The sequence below is a fragment of the Protopterus annectens genome, chromosome 15.part0, assembly GCF_019279795.1.
Source record: "Protopterus annectens isolate FY-2018-M chromosome 15.part0, PAN1.0, whole genome shotgun sequence".
Taxonomy (NCBI): Eukaryota; Metazoa; Chordata; order Ceratodontiformes; family Protopteridae; genus Protopterus; species Protopterus annectens.
Window position 1 is genome coordinate 487,269,338 of NC_056749.1, and position 21,157 is coordinate 487,290,494.

At 46.3% G+C, this 21,157-nt stretch overlaps 1 protein-coding gene across 1 annotated transcript in view; it reads left to right on the plus strand.

Moving 5' to 3' along the window:
- Positions 1 to 21,157, plus strand: part of LOC122789778 (phosphatidylinositol-binding clathrin assembly protein-like) — a 2,259,505-nt gene that overhangs the window by 397,835 nt on the left and 1,840,513 nt on the right. Inside the window, exon 4 of the mRNA XM_044057218.1 lies at positions 9,663 to 9,680. Coding sequence (XP_043913153.1) covers positions 9,663 to 9,680 — 18 coding nt within the window. The remainder of the gene's footprint in view (positions 1 to 9,662; positions 9,681 to 21,157) is intronic.

Genomic DNA, 21,157 nt, shown 5'->3' on the forward strand with positions numbered 1-21,157 from the left:
AAGATCCCCCTCTGAGGATGTCTCCTTCTCAGACATCCTAGAACTCCTTAGAGGGGAAACTGGCCCACCAATAATCCCTCTGAGGATGAGTCAGTATACCTGGAGGCGTTTGGATCTCGGCCCTCCACCTCCTGGGTGTCTCCGCCTTTCGACCCCCTTATGCAGGTTATTGCTCGAAAGGCGTGGGCTGCTCCTGACTCTGTAGAGCCGGTCCCTAGGAGGCCTTCTAAATTTATTACTGCCCCGTCGGACAAGCAATTCCTTACAAAAGGTGTCCCCGCTGATGCCATGGTGGTGGCGGCTGCCACCAAGAAGGAACTTGCAGATCCTTCCGTACCTGTCCATCCTCCTAATAAGGACTCTAGGACCATGGATAGATATGGTAAGCGGATGTTTTCTTCAGCGACCTTTGCTATGCGTTCGCTGAACTACCTATGTCACTTCACCAGACTCCAAAGGGATATCCTTAAGGAGCTAAGTGAAGTTGTGCAGGATCCTACAGCTGCAGGGGCTCAGGAAAAAATTGCTTCGCAGCTAGGATCCCTTAACTCCATTGCAAACTCCTCCATGCGGCTGATATCATACGCTGCTGATGGAGCGAGTAGGGCCGCAGGTACAGGTGTGGCTCTTAGACACCAAGCCTGGATGCGGCTATGTAATTTTGCAGATCCCTTTAAGGCGTCCTTCACAAACTCTCCCTTTGATGGGTCAGCTTTGTTTGGCCCTCAAGTGAAGGAAACGTTGACCAGGTGTGAGCAGGACGGCAAAACTCTTTCTGCCGTAGGAGTCCGTTTTTCCACCCCTTCTAGACCTTATCCCAAAGGACAGAAGGGTGGCAAATGTGCTTCCGCAAATCCCAAGGAGTCACGCCGGATTCACGTGGTCAGTTTACCCCTAGAGGCAGAGGGGGTAACAACAACAGACGCCTCTCTAGAGGCAGAGGGGGTCCACAAAACCAGGGAAACAGAGAGTCTCTCTCTGACAAGCCCTTTCAGCATCCCTGAGATGTTGCCCGGCTGTCCCTCCTTGGAGGCAGTCGGGGGAAGACTATCGCTGTACCCAGAAGCCTGGCGTTCTCTCACTCAAGACAGATGGGTACAGTCGATCATATCCGAGGGTTACAAAATTCCTTTCGAGGAAAGTCCTTTCTATCCCTCAAATTCCCTTCCAGATGTACCACCCGGTCTAAGGGAAATTGCAGAGTTAGAAGTCTCAAAACTACTGCAAAAAAGAGCCATTCAGCCAGTTACAACAGACCATTCAGAGCCCGGAATCTACTCAAGGTTCTTTTTGGTCCCCAAAAAGACGGGAGACTGGAGACCAATATTGGATCTCAGCAGACTCAACAAGTCTGTGAGGAAGACAAGATTCCGAATGGTCACTCTTCAGTCGATTCTGCCCTTCTTGCAGAAGGACAACTGGATGTGCTCAAGAGATCTTCAGGATGCATACTATCACATAAAAATTCACAGACGCTCCAGGAGATTTCTCCGCTCGGCTGGGGTCCAGTCATTTCCAGTTCAGAGCCCTGCCCTTTGGTCTCACCACAGCCCCCAGAGTGTTCACCAAATGCATGGCAGTGGTCACGGCTCACCTGAGACGTCAAGGATTCCAGGTGTTTCCGTATCTCGACGACTGGCTCCTCTCAGCCACCACCAGGCATCAGCTTGTTCAAGCCAGGGATTACACAATAAATCTTTGTTCTCATTTGGGCATCTCGATCAACTTCGAAAAGTCATCCTTATTGCCCTGCCAGTCTATTACTTTCATAGGCGCAAACTTAAACACTGTTCGGATGTCAGCTACCCTTATAGACCAAAGAGTTTCAGACATTCAAAGTCATGTCAGGATCATTCTAGCCAACAAGAAAGTACAGGCCAGAATGGTTCTAAAGGTATTAAGCCTCATGGCTGCGGCCATTACTCTTCTTCCCCTGGCTCGCTTCTACATGCGCCTTCTTCAGTGGATGTTGTTCACTCAGTGGTCTTACCAACAACTTCCAATGTGTCACCAGATTCTGGTGACACAGATTTGCAAAAATCATCTTGCTTGGTGGATCACTTCTCCCCAGATTCACCAAGGCAGACACTTTGTACCCCCATCCCCGGTAGCCACTGTCACCACGGACGCCTCCCTGATCGGGTGGGGGGGTCATTATCAGGGCAGGATGGTTCATGGGACGTGGCAACCGTTCGAGTACCACCTGCACATAAATGTCCTAGAGATGAGAGCAGTGCTTTTAACGTTGCAAGCCCTCAACGACTCTCTTCCTGTAGGGACAATTGCAGTCCACACAGACAACATGTCTGTAGTTTGGTACATCAACAAACAGGGCGGAACCAAGTCCTACCCCTTGTGTCGAGAAGCGCTCATACTTTGGCAATGGGCGATCTCCTCTCATCGGTTTCTGGTAGCAATGCACATCCCTGGGAAAACCAACATTTTAGCGGACAGATTGAGCAGAGCTATTCTCATGCCTCACGAGTGGTCTCTCAAGCAATCTATAGTGGAAGAGATTTTTCTGGAATGGGGTCGCCCATGTTGCGATCTTTTTGCTACTCCTCAAAACAGCAAATGCCCAGACTTCTTCTCTCTCTTCCCTCTGTCAGGCCATCCCCCCAGAGACGCTCTGACCCAGGATTGGCCCCAGGGACTTCTTTATGCCTTTCCTCCTTTTCCACTGATCCCTCAAGTTATCCAGAAAGCAACCGTTTTGAGAGCCAAAATTATTCTCATTGTTCCTTATTGGCCTCGACAAATTTGGTTTCCGTTCCTCCATCATCACCTTTTGGTGCAGCCGTGGCATCTGGACCCAGTGCCAGATCTTCTGACTCACCAATCTGGTCAGCTGCACCGGTCTATCCCTTCTCTTAACCTCACAGCATGGTTACTCCACTTCCTTCCTTAGCCAGGCTTCCTTTGATCTCTAACCCTGTTAGAGACATCATAGTAGCTTCTTTAAAATCCTCTACCAGGAGGATTTATACAAGCAAATGGAAACGTTTCTCTTATTGGGCTAAAGCCAAGAATATTGATCCCTTCACTGCCCCAGTTCAGGCAGTTTTGGACTTCTTAGCAGAGATTTTTCATGCAGGCTCCTCTTCTTCCACAGTTAGAGTTCAATTGGCTGCTATCTCGAACTTTCATGTTGGGATCGCAGATCACAATATTATGTCCCATAGGCTTTGTAGAGCCTTCTTGAAAGGAATTTTCCTCCTGAAGCCTCCAATCAGGAATCCTCCTCCTCAATGGGATCTAAATTTAGTGCTGACATCCTTGATTCTTCCCCCTTTCGAGCCAGCTGTTTCTTGCTCCCTAAAATTTCTTTCTTGGAAAACCTTATTCCTAGTAGCTATTACATCGGCCAGGAGGGTGTCTGAACTTCATGCTCTATCGGTTCGACCCCCCTATTTGGTCTTTCACAAAGACAGAGTATCATTGAGAACTAATCCGACCTTTTTGCCTAAGGTCGCCTCCAAGACTAATTTGAATCAATCCATTGATCTCCCTGTGTTTTTTCCAAACTATTCAAACAGATTGGAACAAAAACTACATTATCTTGATGTCCATCGCCAACTCCGATATTATTTGGACAGAACTAAACAATTTAGGAAATCCGATCAACTTTTTGTTTCCTATGCTGATAACAAGAAAGGCCTTCCTGTCTCTAAAGTGACCTTATCTAGATGGCTTTCTTCTGTCATCTCTGAAATTTATCGGCTCAGGGGAAAACAGCTGTGCTCAAAACCTAAAGCACATTCAACTAGAAGCTTAGCTACTTCTACAGCCTTTCAAGCTAGACTTCCTTTAGACACTATTTGTGCAGCGGCCACTTGGGCCACTCCTCATACTTTTGTTTCCCATTACAAATTGGACTTGGCCTCCAGGGACAGAGCCAGTTTTGGCTCTACAGTCCTCAAGAGTCTGTTCCATTGAGCCACCCAGGATAGAGGTGCTAGGGACGCGGTCCCATCAAGCAAGAATGAAGGCGAGATTGACAACTTAACATTGAGAAGTTATGTACCTACCATAACGTTCCATGTTAGTTGTCTTCTCTCGCCTTCTTTCTTGCGACCCTCCCTCCTTCCCCCAGGCCTGGACAGACCTTTTTCTACAAGGAATTTTTATGCTGAAGACCATTCAGAGCTGGTCCTTCTTCCATCCTGTAGGCTTTCTTTCTTCCTTTGGGAAGTGTTTATGCTTGGTGCTATTGCCCTTTGTCATCAAACGAGATCTGGGTACTTTACCGCCTTGCATCATGGGATATGGGGCTGCCTCGAGCTGGTAAAAGTGACTCTCGAGCTTAGCAAGTGCCGAGTCGGAGCCGAGGATCGGCTCCGAACCCATCAAGCAAGAAAGAAGGCGAGAGAAGACAACTAACATGGAACGTTATGGTAGGTACATAACTTCTCATTTTTGTCTCCGCGATCTTTGCCCTACTGTCTCTGAATTACTTGGTATATTATAGAAGGTTAAAGTGGGATTTGACTGAAAAACTTTCTAAATCCCTCTTGTAGTCCTTCACGGACATGAACTCAGTCTTCTTCACAACTGGCCACTCTGTTATCCATGTTGAATGTTTCCATGAGACTAATATCCCATACTGAGGAGGGTACCCTCACGGGCAGCAGTTTCAGACATAGCCATTAGGAAACCTGCTTGAATGTGCCTATGCGACTTTGCAGAGCCTTTCAAGTCGTTGTTCATTAGTGCTTCTTTTGATATGACATCTTTGTTTAGTCCTACTGTAAAGGAAATGCTTTCCTGGAGTGAACAAGATGGAAAGACCCTGTCTGCCATAGGGATATGCTTCTCTACCCCTTAGCAATCCTTGTCCAGAAGTCAAACAGGAGGCAAAAAAGTGCAGTTGCATAAGTCGCAGGGTCCTTTCCATGATTCACGTGGTGATAACTCCTTCTGGTGGTAGGAAGGTTGAAATGGAAGACACTGTCCTCATGACTGAGTAGACCTGCAAAACCAGGGATCTGATGATGTTGATCTTCGCTAATTTTTTACTGATGGGTCATCTGTTCCTTCCTCTGAACAGTGCCGGCCAAATATCAAGCTCGCGTCAGCCAAAAACACTTGAGCCAAAGTCCTACCCAGAATGCTCTGCTCCCTGTTACCTCCGATCTCGTTTGCCATGTTGTTGTACCGCCGTGTCAAGCCACTCTCTTCAGCTAAATGTCTACTTTTTTGAAAGTTTTATGTATCGTTTCTACTTTAAAGATTTTTGAAACAGTTTCTCGTACTATTCTACTACCCTATTGTATCCTTAAGACCCTCTTTAGTTTATTTCTCTTTATTACCCTTTTCTTACCTTTGAGCAAATTCTTCATTACCATCATTTGTAATCCTTTTTCCTTCTGTCTTCTTACCCTTTTGGGTAGCCTTTCCTTTTCTTTTTGGTGCTGTTCTTCTCCACATCATTGTCGGATAAGAAAAGTAGCATTGGTATTGAGCAGTGTAAGGATTGCGGCCGTAAGTTACTGATTTTCTGTTGTCCGTGACTTGTGTCTATTGTCTGAATGTCTCCCACCTTAATGTGGAACCCCCCCCCCCCCGTGTGGGATTTGTAAAACTTTTTTTCAACCAGGACTCTTAACGAGAGAAAGAACAAATGAATCTTGAAAGGTCTACTCAAATCTCCTTTCTGTGAGGCGATTTCTGAGTCGGAGGGCTCACCCCCTCCTGCTAAACCCCGTAAGAGGCGTTCTTCCTCTTCCTCATCGAGGTCGCTACCTTCATCTCCCTCTGGAAGATTGTAGGGAGTCTACTCATAAGAGGGTAAAATTGACTACTACTTCGCTACAACCTGTGACCCTGTCGGCTCCAGGCTCGGGCACCGCCTCAGCTGATTCTCTCTCCAGGCATGTCTTCCTTATCGACACTGGCACCGGAGTTCCTGGTGGAGACTATTACGGCTCCGACACTTCTGTTGCAGCCCTTATGGGCACCATCTTTGCAAGTACAGTCCCCTTCGGGTCCGAGTATGACGTTACTGTCCTGCACGGCGCAGACACTTTCTGCACTGACATGGTCTTCAGTGCAGTCCTTTTCGGCACCGTCTTTGTTACCGGTGCAGACACTTTCCTCAATGGCACCATACTCATCGGTGCAGACACTTGCTTTTACGGTGCAGACACCTTCAACTTCTGTGGCGCTGACGTCGTCGGCGCAGACTACTTCCACACAGTTTTCTTCAGTGCAGACGTCCTCAGTTCCGGTCTCTGCACCTCTCAAATTAGCAAGGACTACTCTCCTTCCTTGGATCCATTCATTGGTAGCCAATGTAGTCCTTTTACTAGAAAGACCAGAATCGCCCTCCAGTCTCTCTCTGAGGTCGACCAGGAGCCTCTCTGAGTAAGATGCGTTGCAGCTTGTTGACTAGTTGCTTGTGGCTAGAGGTCTCTCACCCGTCTTTGTCCACGTTCCCTCCCTCAGGTGATTGTACATCTCTTCAAACTCCAACGTACACTCCTCCTTCGACTTCCACCCAAGTATCGAAGCGCATTACTCTGACAGCAGCTTCCCTTCCTCCAACTCCAATAGTGGATCTCACTTTGAAACCGGAGTTGTCCTTGTGGCCCTTGGTGCACTGGGCATCGGGCTCTTCTCAGGCCAGTGGCTGTGCTGTGGGGGAGGGCATTCTTGGTTCCACGTCTATTTCTATAGCACCCTCCAGGAATCCTCCTTCTCACATGCTTCACAGTCCTCTTAAGACTCCTGGTCTGGGGGTCGGCACATTGAGGCAGGGTGTGACCCCAGTTCTGAGGTTGTCGTGCTCTGTTCTGATCTCCCATTCCTCCTTGGGCAGGCCGGCCTTCCAGGCCGTGGAGAGGGTGCTTGCCTCTGCTGATAAAACCCCACAGGTAAGGGTCCTCTTCCCCCCTCTGTGCTGCAACTCTCTAAAGCCACAACCGCCGGGCACAAGGGTCTTGGGTTTCTCCTCCACGGGAGACCCCCTCTTTGCAGACTTCCCCAGAACCACTGAGGAAGTACCCTGCAAAGCGTCGTGCAAGAGGAAGCACATGGACTCTACTGAGGAGTCGTTGAGTGAAGATACGGACTTTGATGAGGAATGGTCCCCATGGTCACCCTCTGATGAGGTGTCCTTTGATGACATCCTCGAGATCCTTAGAGGGGTGGCTGGAAGTCCTCTAATCCTTCCTCTGAGGAATCTGTATTCCTGCAGGCCTTTTGTGCCTGGCCCCCTACCTCCTGGGGTACCCAGCTGGTCGATGAGCTTGTCCAGCTAGTCATCCAGCGTGCATGGAAGGCTCTTGACACTCTCTAAGTGATACCACGGAGGTCTGATAAAATCTTATTGCCGCCAGCTGAGCATCCCCATTGGTCACGAGGTCTTTAAGTAGATGCCATGGTTGTGGCGGCTGCAACTAAGGATTTGGCAGAAGACAGCCAAATTATCCATCTGCCCAGCAAGGAGTCCCGGGCGATAGACAGACTAGGGAAGCATGTGTTTGCTTCATTGACCTTTACCGTAAGGTCTTTGAACTATTTGGCACACATTACCAGGCTTCAGAGGGATTTTATCAACCAACACTCTGAAACCTTGGCAGGAGCGGTTTCTGACTAGGTCCGTGACAATGTGACTTCTCAGCCACCCTAGAGTCCATTTCCAATTCTTCCATGCGTCTTATTTATCATGCAATGGAATGAGTGGCTAGAGCGGCAGGCACGGGTATAGTCACCAGACTACATGCCTGGATGCGCCTTTGTGACTTAGCAGACTTCTGTAAGGCTTCCTTCATGAATGCCTCCATCGAGGCAGCGTCTTTGTTTGGCCGTTAAGTGAAAGATGCACTGGCAAGGAGCGAACAAGATGGCAAGACCCTGTCTGCTGTTGGTGTCGGACACTCCACTCCTCAATGATTCTACTCCAGAAATCAGAGGCGTGGGAAGAGGTGGCACAGGAAATCACAGGGCTCTTTCTGTGACGCATGTGCAAAGTTCTTCCCTAGAGGCAGGGGGGGAAACTCCAATGGAAGACTCCCAAAGGGACAGAGAAGGTCCGTAAAACCGGGGTACCAGAGATTTTTTCTCTGACCAACCCCCATCAGTGCTTCTGAAGCATTGCCCGACTGCTCACCTCTGGAAGCAGTTGGGGGTTGTTTTTCCTTGTACCCCGCTGCCTGGCGAAATATAACCACCGACTCTTGCTACAATAGATAATATCCAGAGGCCATCTCATCCCCTTCCATCTTTGTCCAATCTCATCCAGAGTATTACTCGACGTTCCACCCAGTCAAAGGGAAGTAGCAGCACCCAAAATCCAAAAGCTGCTACAAAAAAAGTCATCCCAGATGGTCCTCCCAGACCAGATAGAATCCGGTTTTTACTCTAGGTTCTTTTTAGTGCCAAAAAAGACAGGGGACTGGAGACCAATTATGGATCTCAGCACACTGAACAAATTTGTAAAAACAGATAAATTACGGATGGTCACGGTTCAGTATATCCTTCCTCTCCTGGAAGAAGATAATTGGATGTGCCCTGTAGATCTTCAAGATGCGTATTACCACATAAAAATGGACAAATGCTCAAGAAGATACCTCAGAGTCCGCACAGGAGCCAGTCACTACCAATTTTGAGCTCTGCCCTTCTGTCTCTCTGCAGCCCCCCAGTGTGTTCATCAAATGCATGGCAGTGCTTATCGCTCACTTGCGACTTCATGTATTCCAGGTGTTTCCATATCCAGACAACTGGCTCCTCACCACCCCCATCAAGTGTCTACTGGAAGATGCCCTGCACAACGCTTGGAAATCACTATAAACTTCGAAAAGTCCAACACTACCCCAGCTCGGTCTTTGGAATTCATAGGGGTACTGTTGGACACAAGAAATTGCACAGCATCCTCCAGACCACAGGCTTCAAAGAATAAGGCAACAACCGCTGCTCTGTCACCACAAATCTTATGCACGATCTATACTCCAACTCTTGGGGTCAATAGCAGCCTCGATCACCATTGTTCCTCTAGCTAGATTCCACATGAGGCTACTTCAGTGGTTACTTCTCATTCAGTGGTACCCTATACAACATCCGTTGTCTTTTCAGGTAAGTGTAACTCAATGATGCAAGCAAGATTTACTCTGGTGGACATCTCTAAATCCCCAATAATGGTCTTGCCCTTTCAGCCCCCATCAACCGAAAGCCACGGTGACCATGGACGCCTCCCTGATGGAGTGTTGGGTGGGGCTATGTCAAGGAAACTTGATCCAAGGCACCTGGTTGGAGACAGAGGCCCTTTTGCATATCAGTCTCCTAGAACTGATGGTGCTACTAGCATCACAAGCATTTTAGTCCAGGACTATTGCAATCCAGTCAGACAACATGTCATTGGTCTGGTACAGTAGCAAGCAAGGGGACACCAGATCTTACCCGTTATGCTGAGAGACCGTGAGAATATGGCAATGGGCGATAGCTTCCACCCGCTTTCTAATTGCAATGCACATTCCCAGGAGTTCCAATGTGATAGCGGAAAAATTGAGCAGGTGCATTCTAAACCTCATGAGTGGTCCCTCAACCATTCGATAGCGGCAAGAATCTTCAACCACTGGGGCCAGCCTTGCTGTGACCTATTCACCTCCACAACCAACTGCAAGTGCAGCAACTATTTTGCCCCCCCCCCCCCCCCCCGGGGACAGTCAACGAGAGACGCTCTAGTCCTTGCTTGGCCCTCTGGTATACTTTATGCTTGTCCTCCTCTTCCCCTAGTCTCCCAATTTCTGAAGAAAGCATGACAGTTGAAAAGCATAGTGATCCTCACTGCTCCGTATTGGCCTCGACAAGTCTGGTTCCCCTTCCTCTGGCCTTACCTGCTAGATCAACCGTGAATCCTCAATCCATCCCCAATATTGATCTCCTATCTGCAGGGTCTTACTCACCCAAATCTAACAACCCTGAAACTGACAGCTTGGTTTCTGCACTTCCAGTGATTGCTAGACAGGAAAACTTCTCGTCCGCTGTGAGCACTATTCTTATTAAAGTCTTTTGGCTTTTCCCGGTTAGGGGTCGCCACAGCAGAACTCCGGTCCGCTAGTGATTTGGCAGTGGATTTTTACAGTGCAGAGTTGCCAGCCCAAAGCCCAACCTTCAAGGAAGGCACGCCCGTCACACCTACCTGCATGTCTTTAACGTCATTCGACAGCGGGGAGGACATGCAGACTCCACACAGAAGGCAATCCAGCTGAGAAATCAAACGGGGAAAACCTGTTGCTGTGAGGCAACATCGCTAACCGCTGCACCAACACAGCAATGCTGAGCACTATTCTTATTGCATTTCTGTGGGCAGCAAATAAACAAATAGACCCCTTGTCAGCCCCAGTTTCAGTGGTTTTGGATTACTTATCACATCTTTTCCACTCTGGGGTGTCTGCCTCTACTATTCGTGTGCATTTAGCTGCCATTTCGAATTTCCACATTGGTTTTCAGGATTCTTCACTTATGTCACATAGACTCTGTAAAACTTTTTTGAAGGGGGTTATCCACATAAAAACCTCCCTTTAGAGAACCAGTACAACCTTGGGATTTGGCATTGGTTCTGCAAGCTCTAACAGCTCCCCCCCTTTGAACCTGCGTCTTCATGTGATGTAAAATCCCTCTTGGAAAACTGTTTCTGATTGCAGTCACATCGGCCAGACACTTGTCAGAACTTCAAGCCTTATGCATCAAACCTCCCTATCTTATCTTCCATAAGGATTAGGGTATCACTGAGAACTAATTCTGCCTTTTTACCAAAAATGGTGTCAGAGCGGTCTATCAACCAATCTATTGACCTTCCAGTGTTCTTTTGACTACGGCCCAATGGATTCCACAGCTACCAATGGTGAGGTATTGGATTTACTGCAGAAAATGAATCAGCAGTTGGTAAAGCTTACCGAGCAAATACAGAATTTAATGGAAAAAAATGTGCCACAAATGGGGGCAAATATCTTTGGAAGTCTGGGGCTCCCTTTAACCTAGCCTTACCTCACCAGAGTTTGAGAAAATTCATTTCTACTTTGCAAACCCGTCGCCACGTTCCCCTTTTCCTTTTTTCCCTTCCCGACTTCCACCCAAGTATCGAAGCGCATTACTCTGACAGCAGCTTCCCTTCCTCCAACTCCAATAGTGGATCTCACTTTGAAACCGGAGTTGTCCTTGTGGCCCTTGGTGCACTGGGCATCGGGCTCTTCTCAGGCCAGTGGCTGTGCTGTGGGGGAGGGCATTCTTGGTTCCACGTCTATTTCTATAGCACCCTCCAGGAATCCTCCTTCTCACATGCTTCACAGTCCTCTTAAGACTCCTGGTCTGGGGGTCGGCACATTGAGGCAGGGTGTGACCCCAGTTCTGAGGTTGTCGTGCTCTCTTCTGATCTCCCATTCCTCCTTGGGCAGGCTGCCTTCCAGGCCGTGGAGAGGGTGCTTGCCTCTGCTGATAAAACCCCACAGGTAAGGGTCCTCTTCCCCCCTCTGTGCTGCAACTCTCTAAAGCCACAACCGCCGGGCACAAGGGTCTTGGGTTTCTCCTCCACCGGAGACCCCCTCTTTGCAGACTTCCCAGAACCACTGAGGAAGTACTCCTGCAAAGCGCCGTGCAAGAGGAAGCACATGGACTCTACTGAGGAGTCGTGAGTGAAGATACGGACTTTGATGAGGAATGGTCCCCATGGTCACCCTCTGATGAGGTGTCCTTTGATGACATCCTCGAGATCCTTAGAGGGGTGGCTGAAGTCCTCTAATCCTTCCTCTGAGGAATCTGTATTCCTGCAGGCCTTTTGTGCCTGGCCCCTACCTCCTGGGTACCCAGCTGGTCGATGAGCTTGTCCAGCTAGTCATCCAGCTGCATGGAAGGCTCTTGACACTCTCTAAGTGATACCACGGAGGTCTGATAAAATCTTATTGCCGCCAGCTGAGCATCCCCATTGGTCACGAGGTCTTTAAGTAGATGCCATGGTTGTGGCGGCTGCAACTAAGGATTTGGCAGAAGACAGCCAAATTATCCATCTGCCCAGCAAGGAGTCCCGGGCGATAGACAGACTAGGGAAGCATGTGTTTGCTTCATTGACCTTTACCGTAAGGTCTTTGAACTATTTGGCACACATTACCAGGCTTCAGAGGGATTTTATCAACCAACACTCTGAAACCTTGGCAGGAGCGGTTTCTGACTAGGTCCGTGACAATGTGACTTCTCAGCCACCCTAGAGTCCATTTCCAATTCTTCCATGCGTCTTATTTATCATGCAATGGAATGAGTGGCTAGAGCGGCAGGCACGGGTATAGTCACCAGACTACATGCCTGGATGCGCCTTTGTGACTTAGCAGACTTCTGTAAGGCTTCCTTCATGAATGCCTCCATCGAGGCAGCGCCTTTGTTTGGCGCTATGAAAGATGCACTGGCAAGGAGCGAACAAGATGGCAAGACCCTGTCTGCTGTTGGTGTCGGACACTCCACTCCTCAATGATTCTACTCCAGAAATCAGAGGCGTGGGAAGAGGTGGCACAGGAAATCACAGGGCTCTTTCTGTGACGCATGTGCAAAGTTCTTCCCTAGAGGCAGGGGGGGAAACTCCAATGGAAGACTCCCAAAGGGACAGAGAAGGTCCAGAAACCGGGTACCAGAGATTTTTTCTCTGACCAACCCCCATCAGTGCTTCTGAAGCATTGCCCGACTGCTCACCTCTGGAAGCAGTTGGGGGTTGTTTTTCCTTGTACCCCGCTGCCTGGCGAAATATAACCACCGACTCTTGCTACAATAGATAATATCTCATCCCCTTCCATCTTTGTCCAATCTCATCCAGAGTATTACTCGACGTTCCACCCAGTCAAACGGAAGTAGCAGCACCCAAAATCCAAAAGCTGCTACAAAAAAAGTCATCCCAGATGGTCCTCCCAGACCAGATAGAATCCGGTTTTTACTCTAGGTTCTTTTTAGTGCCAAAAAGACAGGGACTGGAGACCAATTATGGATCTCAGCACACTGAACAAATTTGTAAAAACAGATAAATTACCGATGGTCACGGTTCAGTATATCCTTCCTCTCCTGGAAGAAGATAATTGATGTGCCCTGTAGATCTTCAAGATGCGATTACCACATAAAATGGACAAATGCTCAAGAAGATACCTCAGAGTCCGACAGGAGCCAGTCACTACCAATTTTGAGCTCTGCCCTTCTGTCTCTCTGCAGCCCCCAGTGTGTTCATCAAATGCATGGCAGTGCTTATCGCCACTTGACTTCATGTATTCCAGGTGTTTCCATATCCAGACAACTGGCTCCTCACCACCTCCATCAAGTGTCTACTGGAAGATGCCCTGCACAACGCTTGGAAATCACTATAAACCCAAAAGTCCAACACTACCCCAGCTCGGTCTTTGGAATTCATAGGGTACTGTTGGACACAAGAAATTGCACAGCATCCTCCAGACCACAGGCTTCAAAGAATAAGGCAACAACCGCTGCTCTGTCACCACAAATCTTATGCACGATCTATACTCCAACTCTTGGGGTCAATAGCAGCCTCGATCACCATTGTTCCTCTAGCTAGATTCCACATGAGGCTACTTCAGTGGTTACTTCTCATTCAGTGGTACCCTATACAACATCCGTTGTCTTTTCAGGTAAGTGTAACTCAATGATGCAAGCAAGATTTACTCTGGTGGACATCTCTAAATCCCCAATAATGGTCTTGCCCTTTCAGCCCCCATCAACCGAAAGCCACGGTGACCATGGACGCCTCCCTGATGGAGTGTTGGGTGGGGCTATGTCAAGGAAACTTGATCCAAGGCACCTGGTTGGAGACAGAGGCCCTTTTGCATATCAGTCTCCTAGAACTGATGGTGCTACTAGCATCACAAGCATTTTAGTCCAGGACTATTGCAATCCAGTCAGACAACATGTCATTGGTCTGGTACAGTAGCAAGCAAGGGGACACCAGATCTTACCCGTTATGCTGAGAGACCGTGAGAATATGGCAATGGGCGATAGCTTCCACCCGCTTTCTAATTGCAATGCACATTCCCAGGAGTTCCAATGTGATAGCGGAAAAATTGAGCAGGTGCATTCTAAACCTCATGAGTGGTCCCTCAACCATTCGATAGCGGCAAGAATCTTCAACCACTGGGGCCAGCCTTGCTGTGACCTATTCACCTCCACAACCAACTGCAAGTGCAGCAACTATTTTGCTTACAGAAAGGCTTACAAATATTTGAATATATTACAAAGGATTCGTGGCATTTCTTAAAGAAATTAAATGAAATAAAATGGGAGCCTGGGTTGATCATGGTGACTGTGGATGTTGTCAATTTGTTCAGTATTATACCACATTTTGAAGGTATAATATGCTTGGAGGTTCAGTTAGCAAAAACTAGAATGTATGACCAGGACACCATTAATAAGATTATTGCCCTGATTGAAGTGGTATTAAACAATAATTATATACATTTTTAAGGGCAATATTTTAAACAAGCCGCTGGGGTAGCCATGGGGGCTGCCTGTGCTCCCATATTTGCAAATTTTGTAATGTCATACTGGGAACAGGAATTTTTAATGAAAAGTAGTTATTGGACAAAACTTTTACATTATACTAGATTCCTGGATTATCTTTTTTTGTTGTGGAGGGGTAGTCAACAAGAATTAGATGAATTTTTTTGTTACATTAACAACACAGTGGAGTTCTTAAAATTCACCTACTGTTTTAGTGAAGAACAAATCACATATTTAAACAGTGTTGGATGTTAAGATTAATGGTCTCCTATATTCTAAGATATATAGAAAGCCAACTTTTTCACATTCCTATTTAGAATTTAAAAGTTGGCACCCTTTAGATCAAAAAAGAGCAATTATCAAAGGCCAACTGGTAAGGGCTGCCAGGATGGTTAGTCATGATGAGCATTTTCATGATGAAATTAGTTTTATAGTCAACATGTTTGTTAAAAGGGGCTATCCCCTGGATTTGTTGTTAGAATTATCCAAGGAAGTGATGGGTAAAAGGTACAAAATTATTTATGTACCAATTTTGGGTGGGTCTCATAGGCCGCAAAGTGAACTGGTTGTTAATTACAGACTCAGGGGAAATGAAGCGTGATTAAGGTTTATAACTACTTTTAACCTGGATTCTGGGGGTATTACCCAGGCGGTTGTCAATAACTGGGAAATCCTGGCTTTTGACCTGAATGTAGGGACACAAGTTGGAAAGTGTCCCCCTAGTATTGTATATAGGAAGGATAGGTCCCTTAAAAACATGTTTGAGCATAACGAAAATGCACATGGCCTTTCAAATAGAGTTAAAGGTAATACAAAATGTGGAAAGTGCAATTATTGTTGACACGTCTTTGAAACAGGAGAGCAGTTTAATGTGAATAAAAACAATTCTATCTCTATAAAAGGACACTAAAATTGTAGTAGTGTTAGTGTGGTTTATTTGGCTAAATGTCAGAAATGTTTGGCATTTTATGTAGGAAAGACCTGCAGAGCATTTAAGACACGCATCAGTGAACATCTTTATGACATAAAGAAAAGAAAAATAACCAACACTTTATTTAGACACATTAAAGACAATGGGACACACACATTTAAGTTTTTGGCTATTGATCATATAGTAATGGACCCTCAGGGTAAAATAGTAGACTTGCACTTGGATGCAAGTGAATTGAGAAGGCAGTTAAAGTTGGATGCCACCCATTTTCCTGGATTAAATGAGGCAGTTAATATTGCATGCATTTTAAAATTAAAACATATTATGGGCTAGATGGTTTGAAGTGTCCTATAAGGCACAATTAAATTAAATTAAATTAAATATGAGATGTGTTTTAATGTTTTAAATGTTTTACAATGTTAGTTACACAATGAGTGAGTTTCAATCATTTATTTTTTTACTTATTTTTTGATAAATTATGTAGTGTGTTTTTAAGGTATAATTAAGTGATTCATGTGACCTCATTAAGCAAGGGTATTTAAGGGCTGGGTTTGTAATGAAATTTGTTCTGATGAAGTCTCTTGAAGGAGAAGAAAGCGCTTAACCATTACCAATAAAGTTTGGCATTCAATTGCATCTCCTTTTGTCTCACCTGATTTGGAGCTGTGAGCTGATGTGATTTGAAGGTTCTGAAGTTTCAGTTTGTGGTGGTACGATTTTATTTGGACAGAACAAAATCTACCTGTAAATCAAACCAACTGTTTCTGGCTTTTTCTGGACCTAGACAAAGGTCATCCTGTCTCAAAAGTTACATTGGCTTCATGGCTGAGAAATTGTATTAATGTGATCTACAACAGAAACAACTTTACCTTGCCTTACAGAGTGAAAGCACATTCTACAAGGTCTATGGCAACTTAAGCAGCTTTCCATGCTAAGGCTTCCCTCAATGATATTTGCTCATCTGCAGCTTGGGCCAAACCTCATACCTTTATTCTTCATTACAAATTGGGCTTGGCCTCCAGAGGTAGAGCTTCTTTTGGCTCCATGGTGCTCAGGAATGTCCTTCCATGATGGCCACCCAGGGATACAGGTAGCTGGGGACTCTGTCCCATCAGTAAGGAATGAACGAAGATTAACAACATCAGATAAAGAAGTTATGTCTTAACATATAACATTCCATCTGTGTTGTTTATCTTCGTTAATTCATTACTTCCCACCCTTCGTCCCCCCTCTGGATGTTCCTGGTTGATCTCATATGCTCCTTTATTGTAGGTCTGTTATGACCAGAGGCATCCTCTACTTTTGTCTATCAACTTGCAAACTTGATTTGAGGTAACAGGGAGGCAGAGCATTCTGGGTAGGAGCTTGGCTTGAGAGTTTTTGGCTGACACAAGCTTTATATTTGGCCTGCTCGGTTCAGAGGACGGAACCGATAACCCATCAGTAATGAATGAACGAAGATCAACACCACAGATGGAACATTATGGTAAGACATAACTTCTTTTTTCAGAGGTTCCTTTTGGATAAACCTTTCTAGTACTCCTGAAAGGTTGCCCGACTGCTGAACTGTGGATGCAGTTAGGGGATGCTTGTCTCTGCACCCATATGTTTGGGTATCAATAACAAAAGATTCTTGGGTGCTAAGACGTCATATCCAGAGGTTATTGCGTACCATTTTTCCAGATCCCCCATGAAAAAAAAGGCTGTCTGATGTCCCACCCAATCGAAAGGAGGCGGCAGCTCAAGAAATTCGAAAGCTGCTAAACAAGAGTTATCCAGGAGGTCCCACCAGACTAGAAAGGATTCAGAACTTATTCAAGAGTCTTTAGTGCCAAAGAAAACTGGGAACCTGAGACCAGTTCTGGATCTGAGTAAACCAAATAAATTCGTGAAGAAGTCAAAGTGCTGGAATGGTCATGGTTCAGTCCATTTTGCCATGAGTTGATCTGTCGTCCTCCAGTTTGACCCACAGTTTCTACACAAGGAGAATTGGATGTGCTCCATCGATCTTCAGGATGCATGCTATCTCATCAAGATAAACAGACAATCCTGAAGATTTCTGGACTTTTGAGTAGGGGTCAGTTATTACCAGTTCAGAGGCCTGTACTTTAGTCTGCCCACAGCCTCCAGTGTATGGCAGTGGTAGTGGCTCACCTGAGACTGCTGGGATTCCAAGTGTTTACATACCTGGATGACTGGCTTCTCACCGCCCCAGTCAAGCCTCTAGCAAAGGATTCCAGAAACTACTTGTTTTAATTGTCACACTAGGCATTTCAGTTAGCATCTGCAAGTCTCATCTTCAACCTGTACAGAGCCTTGAGTTCATAGCTGCCCAGTTGAACACAGCAAGTCGGATGGCCTTTCTTCCACCACGTCATGTAAACATAATTCAGTACCAGGTGGAGCAAATTATTGAATACCATACTCCCCGAGCCAGTCTCGTTTTTCAGACCCTAGGATCAGTGGCAGCTGACAACCTTGGTTCCTATGACCTAGTTTTATATGCGTATTCTTCAATGGACCCTAGCTGTTCAGTGGTCAGGTTTTTGTCATTACTTGTCCTTTCTGGTCAAGCTCACTCGAGTTTGCAAAGATCTGTTGGTGGATTCAGTCGGACAAAGTTTTCCTAGGCTGTTTTTTAGTACTTCTGTCCCCAATAGCCATGGTAATCACAGAACCTCCCAGTTGGGGTCTGGTAGTTCTTGTGATGGATGGTCCAAGGCACATGGTCTCCAGAAGAGACCAATTTGTACATCAGTGTTCTAGAGCTGAGAGCGGTTCTCTTAGCATTGCAGGCCTTCCAAGACATTCTTCCTTGTGGGACGATTGCGAAACAAACCAACGATGTGTGTGGTTTGGTACATCAAAAAACAGGGGGAACCTCATCCTATTCCCTTTCTTGAGAGGCAATGAGTATGGCAATGGGTGCTGTCTTCAACCACTTTCATATGGCAATGCATGTACTAGCATTCTAGCAGACAAACACAGCAGGTCCATTCTGATGCCTTATGAGTGGTCTCTGAGTCGATCTGTGACGGAGAGGATTTTCTATTGTTGGGACTAACCTTGTTCTGACCTCTTTGTGTCTTACCAAAACAGCAAGTGCAGCAGGTTCTTTGCCCTAACCACCCCCTCCCCAGGGGAGTCAAGAGAGAGAGAGATACTGTAATCCACGTTTGGCTCCAGTCCCCTTTTTGCTTTTCCCACAACACCTCTGTTTCCCAAATTGTTATTGAAGACACTTTGGTTAAAGAAAACAGCTATCCCTATTGCCCCATTTTGGCCTTGTCAGGTGTGGTTTCCCTTCCTTTGGTCTCATCTTCATTATTCTCCATGGATACTGGTCCCTAGTCCAGACTTGCGTCTGCATCCCTCCAGGATGGATAATCTGGACATTCCAGGCCTCAAGCTAACCACATGGTTTCTCCAATTCCACGGATAGCTAGACAGCCCAGTGTGACAGATACTTCCATCTTCTCTCAAGGCTTCTATAAGAAAGATTTACTGAAGTGAATGGAAAAGATTCTCTTTTGGGCTCTTCAGAGGGAATTGGACCCCTTCACTGCTCTTATCGCTGAGGTCTTAGAATTTTTAGCTTATATTTTTCTAGAGGAAGCTAGTTTTTCTATTAAAGTGCAGCTGGCAGCCATCTCTAATTTTCATTCAGCAGAAAGTTATGCAAGGCCTTTCTAAAAGGTATATGTTCATCATGTTTCACTGTTGCACTCCTAACAAATGGGTTATCCAGCCCCCGGTAGCCCTTGATCGGCTCGAATACCAAAGGTAAGGGGATATGACTGCTGCTGTCGGTTGTATAGGACGTCAGTATCCTTGGTACAAAAGGAGGCAGCCGACGTCACTTCCTCAGTCGTCTTTGCCACAGAGCTCAAAGCAGAAGCTTTTTGCATGAGTGCCGGACGGCTGTTTTCCTTTTTGATTTCCGACTACAAAAGTTGAAGTCATCTACAGCTAAGTACCCCGTTGGGGATCCTCTTTTTCTTGCCTTAACGAATGTCAGAAAAAATTAATAATTGTCTTGCCTGTGGAAAGCAGATTCCCCATAGAGATTTATTTCTTACTGCAGTATTTGTTTATGCCTTGACCACGATATTCCTGTGATCTCTTTCTTCCTTTAATCCGCGTACTATTTGTCGTCTAGTAAAGCTTTTAGCTAAGCACTTCGATGTTTGGTCTAAGTTCATCATTATGGAGTCCATTGGTCTTCAGGGTTCAGATGTTCCTAGGAAGCGCAAGAACAAAGACCGTGACAGGCCTCGGAGTCAAATCTATCGACGACGTTAAGTTGGTAGTTAGTGAGGCGCCTTTGCAGCCCCTGCAGTCTGCGGATTTCCCTCTGCAGGCCTCTGGTGTGACAGTTGCTGAGTCCTCCATGCCTCCGGCTTCCATTTTGTCTTCCGAACTTCAACTTGGGGATAAGCAAGCTCAGGTTTCCGGCGCCTCCATTATTCGTTCCGACAGCAGGTACATATCGACGACCTCTTCAGTGGCCAAGCCTCCTGAGTACTTTTGGCTTTTTGTTACATCCGCTAGTCACAAGTCTGTGAAGAGATGGGCTCCAGCTGCTTCTCGTTCCCCTCCATCTTAGATAGTTAAAATGGCTAATGATCTTTTGACTCTTGTTAGGGGCTCCCAGCCTCCTCCTTCCAAAAGAGGCAGAGCTTTGTCTCCAGAGGCTTAATCTTTTTCGGGTACTGAGACTTCCAGCATTTCTGTTGATGAAGAAGAAGCTTCTCAGGTTTTTTTCTCCTTTTGAGGATTCTGATGCAGAGGAATCCATTCCTTCTGCTTCTCCTCCAGAGGATTTTTCCTTTGGTGATACTTTGAATACTCTTAGGGAGCATTTTAAATGGGAAAGTCAAAACTACCCTCAATCCAAGAAAAGGATCAGGGAATTTTTGGATTTGCCTTTGGCTATTCCTCCTGTGTTGGACATGGTGGATGATGTTTTTCTGGAAAATTCCTTGACTCCAAATTATGTCCCTCCTGCTCCGAGGAAACCTGACCGGTATTAGAGTTCCTGATTCCCATTGGTTTCTTTATCATAATCCTCTGGCTGATCCACAGGTTATTTCTCAAGGGCCTATAGGGGTTAAGGCCACTGTTACCAGAAATCCTGTTCCTTCTGATAGGGAATCTAGGAATCTAGACAGGTGGGGAAAGAAGGTTTATACCCATGCCACTCTTGCTAATAGGTCTACCAGTTGCCTTTTTCATATGCTCAAGTATCAGTAGTATACCTTGGAGGCTATTGAGTCAAATATTTCCAGTGTGCCTCTCTTGGCAGAGAGCAAGGATATGCAGGATTTACTTAATTCTGCCAGTCTTGTTAACAAGCATTCATTACACTCTGGTTTTGACGTCCTTAAAGCTTCCTGCAGTGCTGCAGCTACTGCATCTGTTATCAGGAGGCATGCTTGGCTCGGGGAACAGCCCCTTCCAGATCCTGTCAAGGCCAAGCTTTTAGATGTACCTTTAGACAAGGACAATCTTTTTGGCAGTAAAGCATAGGAGGTGCTTAAGAAGATGGAGGATAAGGCGAAGTCCATGCAAAAAGTTAGACTTTCTGTAAGTTCAGTCTCCTCGCTTTAGCAGGAACTACCCTTCTAAGAGTTGGATGTTTCCTGATATCAGCAGTCAGAACCGTTCTAGGTCCAGAGGTTATAAGTCTGCAAGGGGACATGGGGCTACCCCTCAAAGGACTAAACAATGTAGTGCTTCCACTTCTAA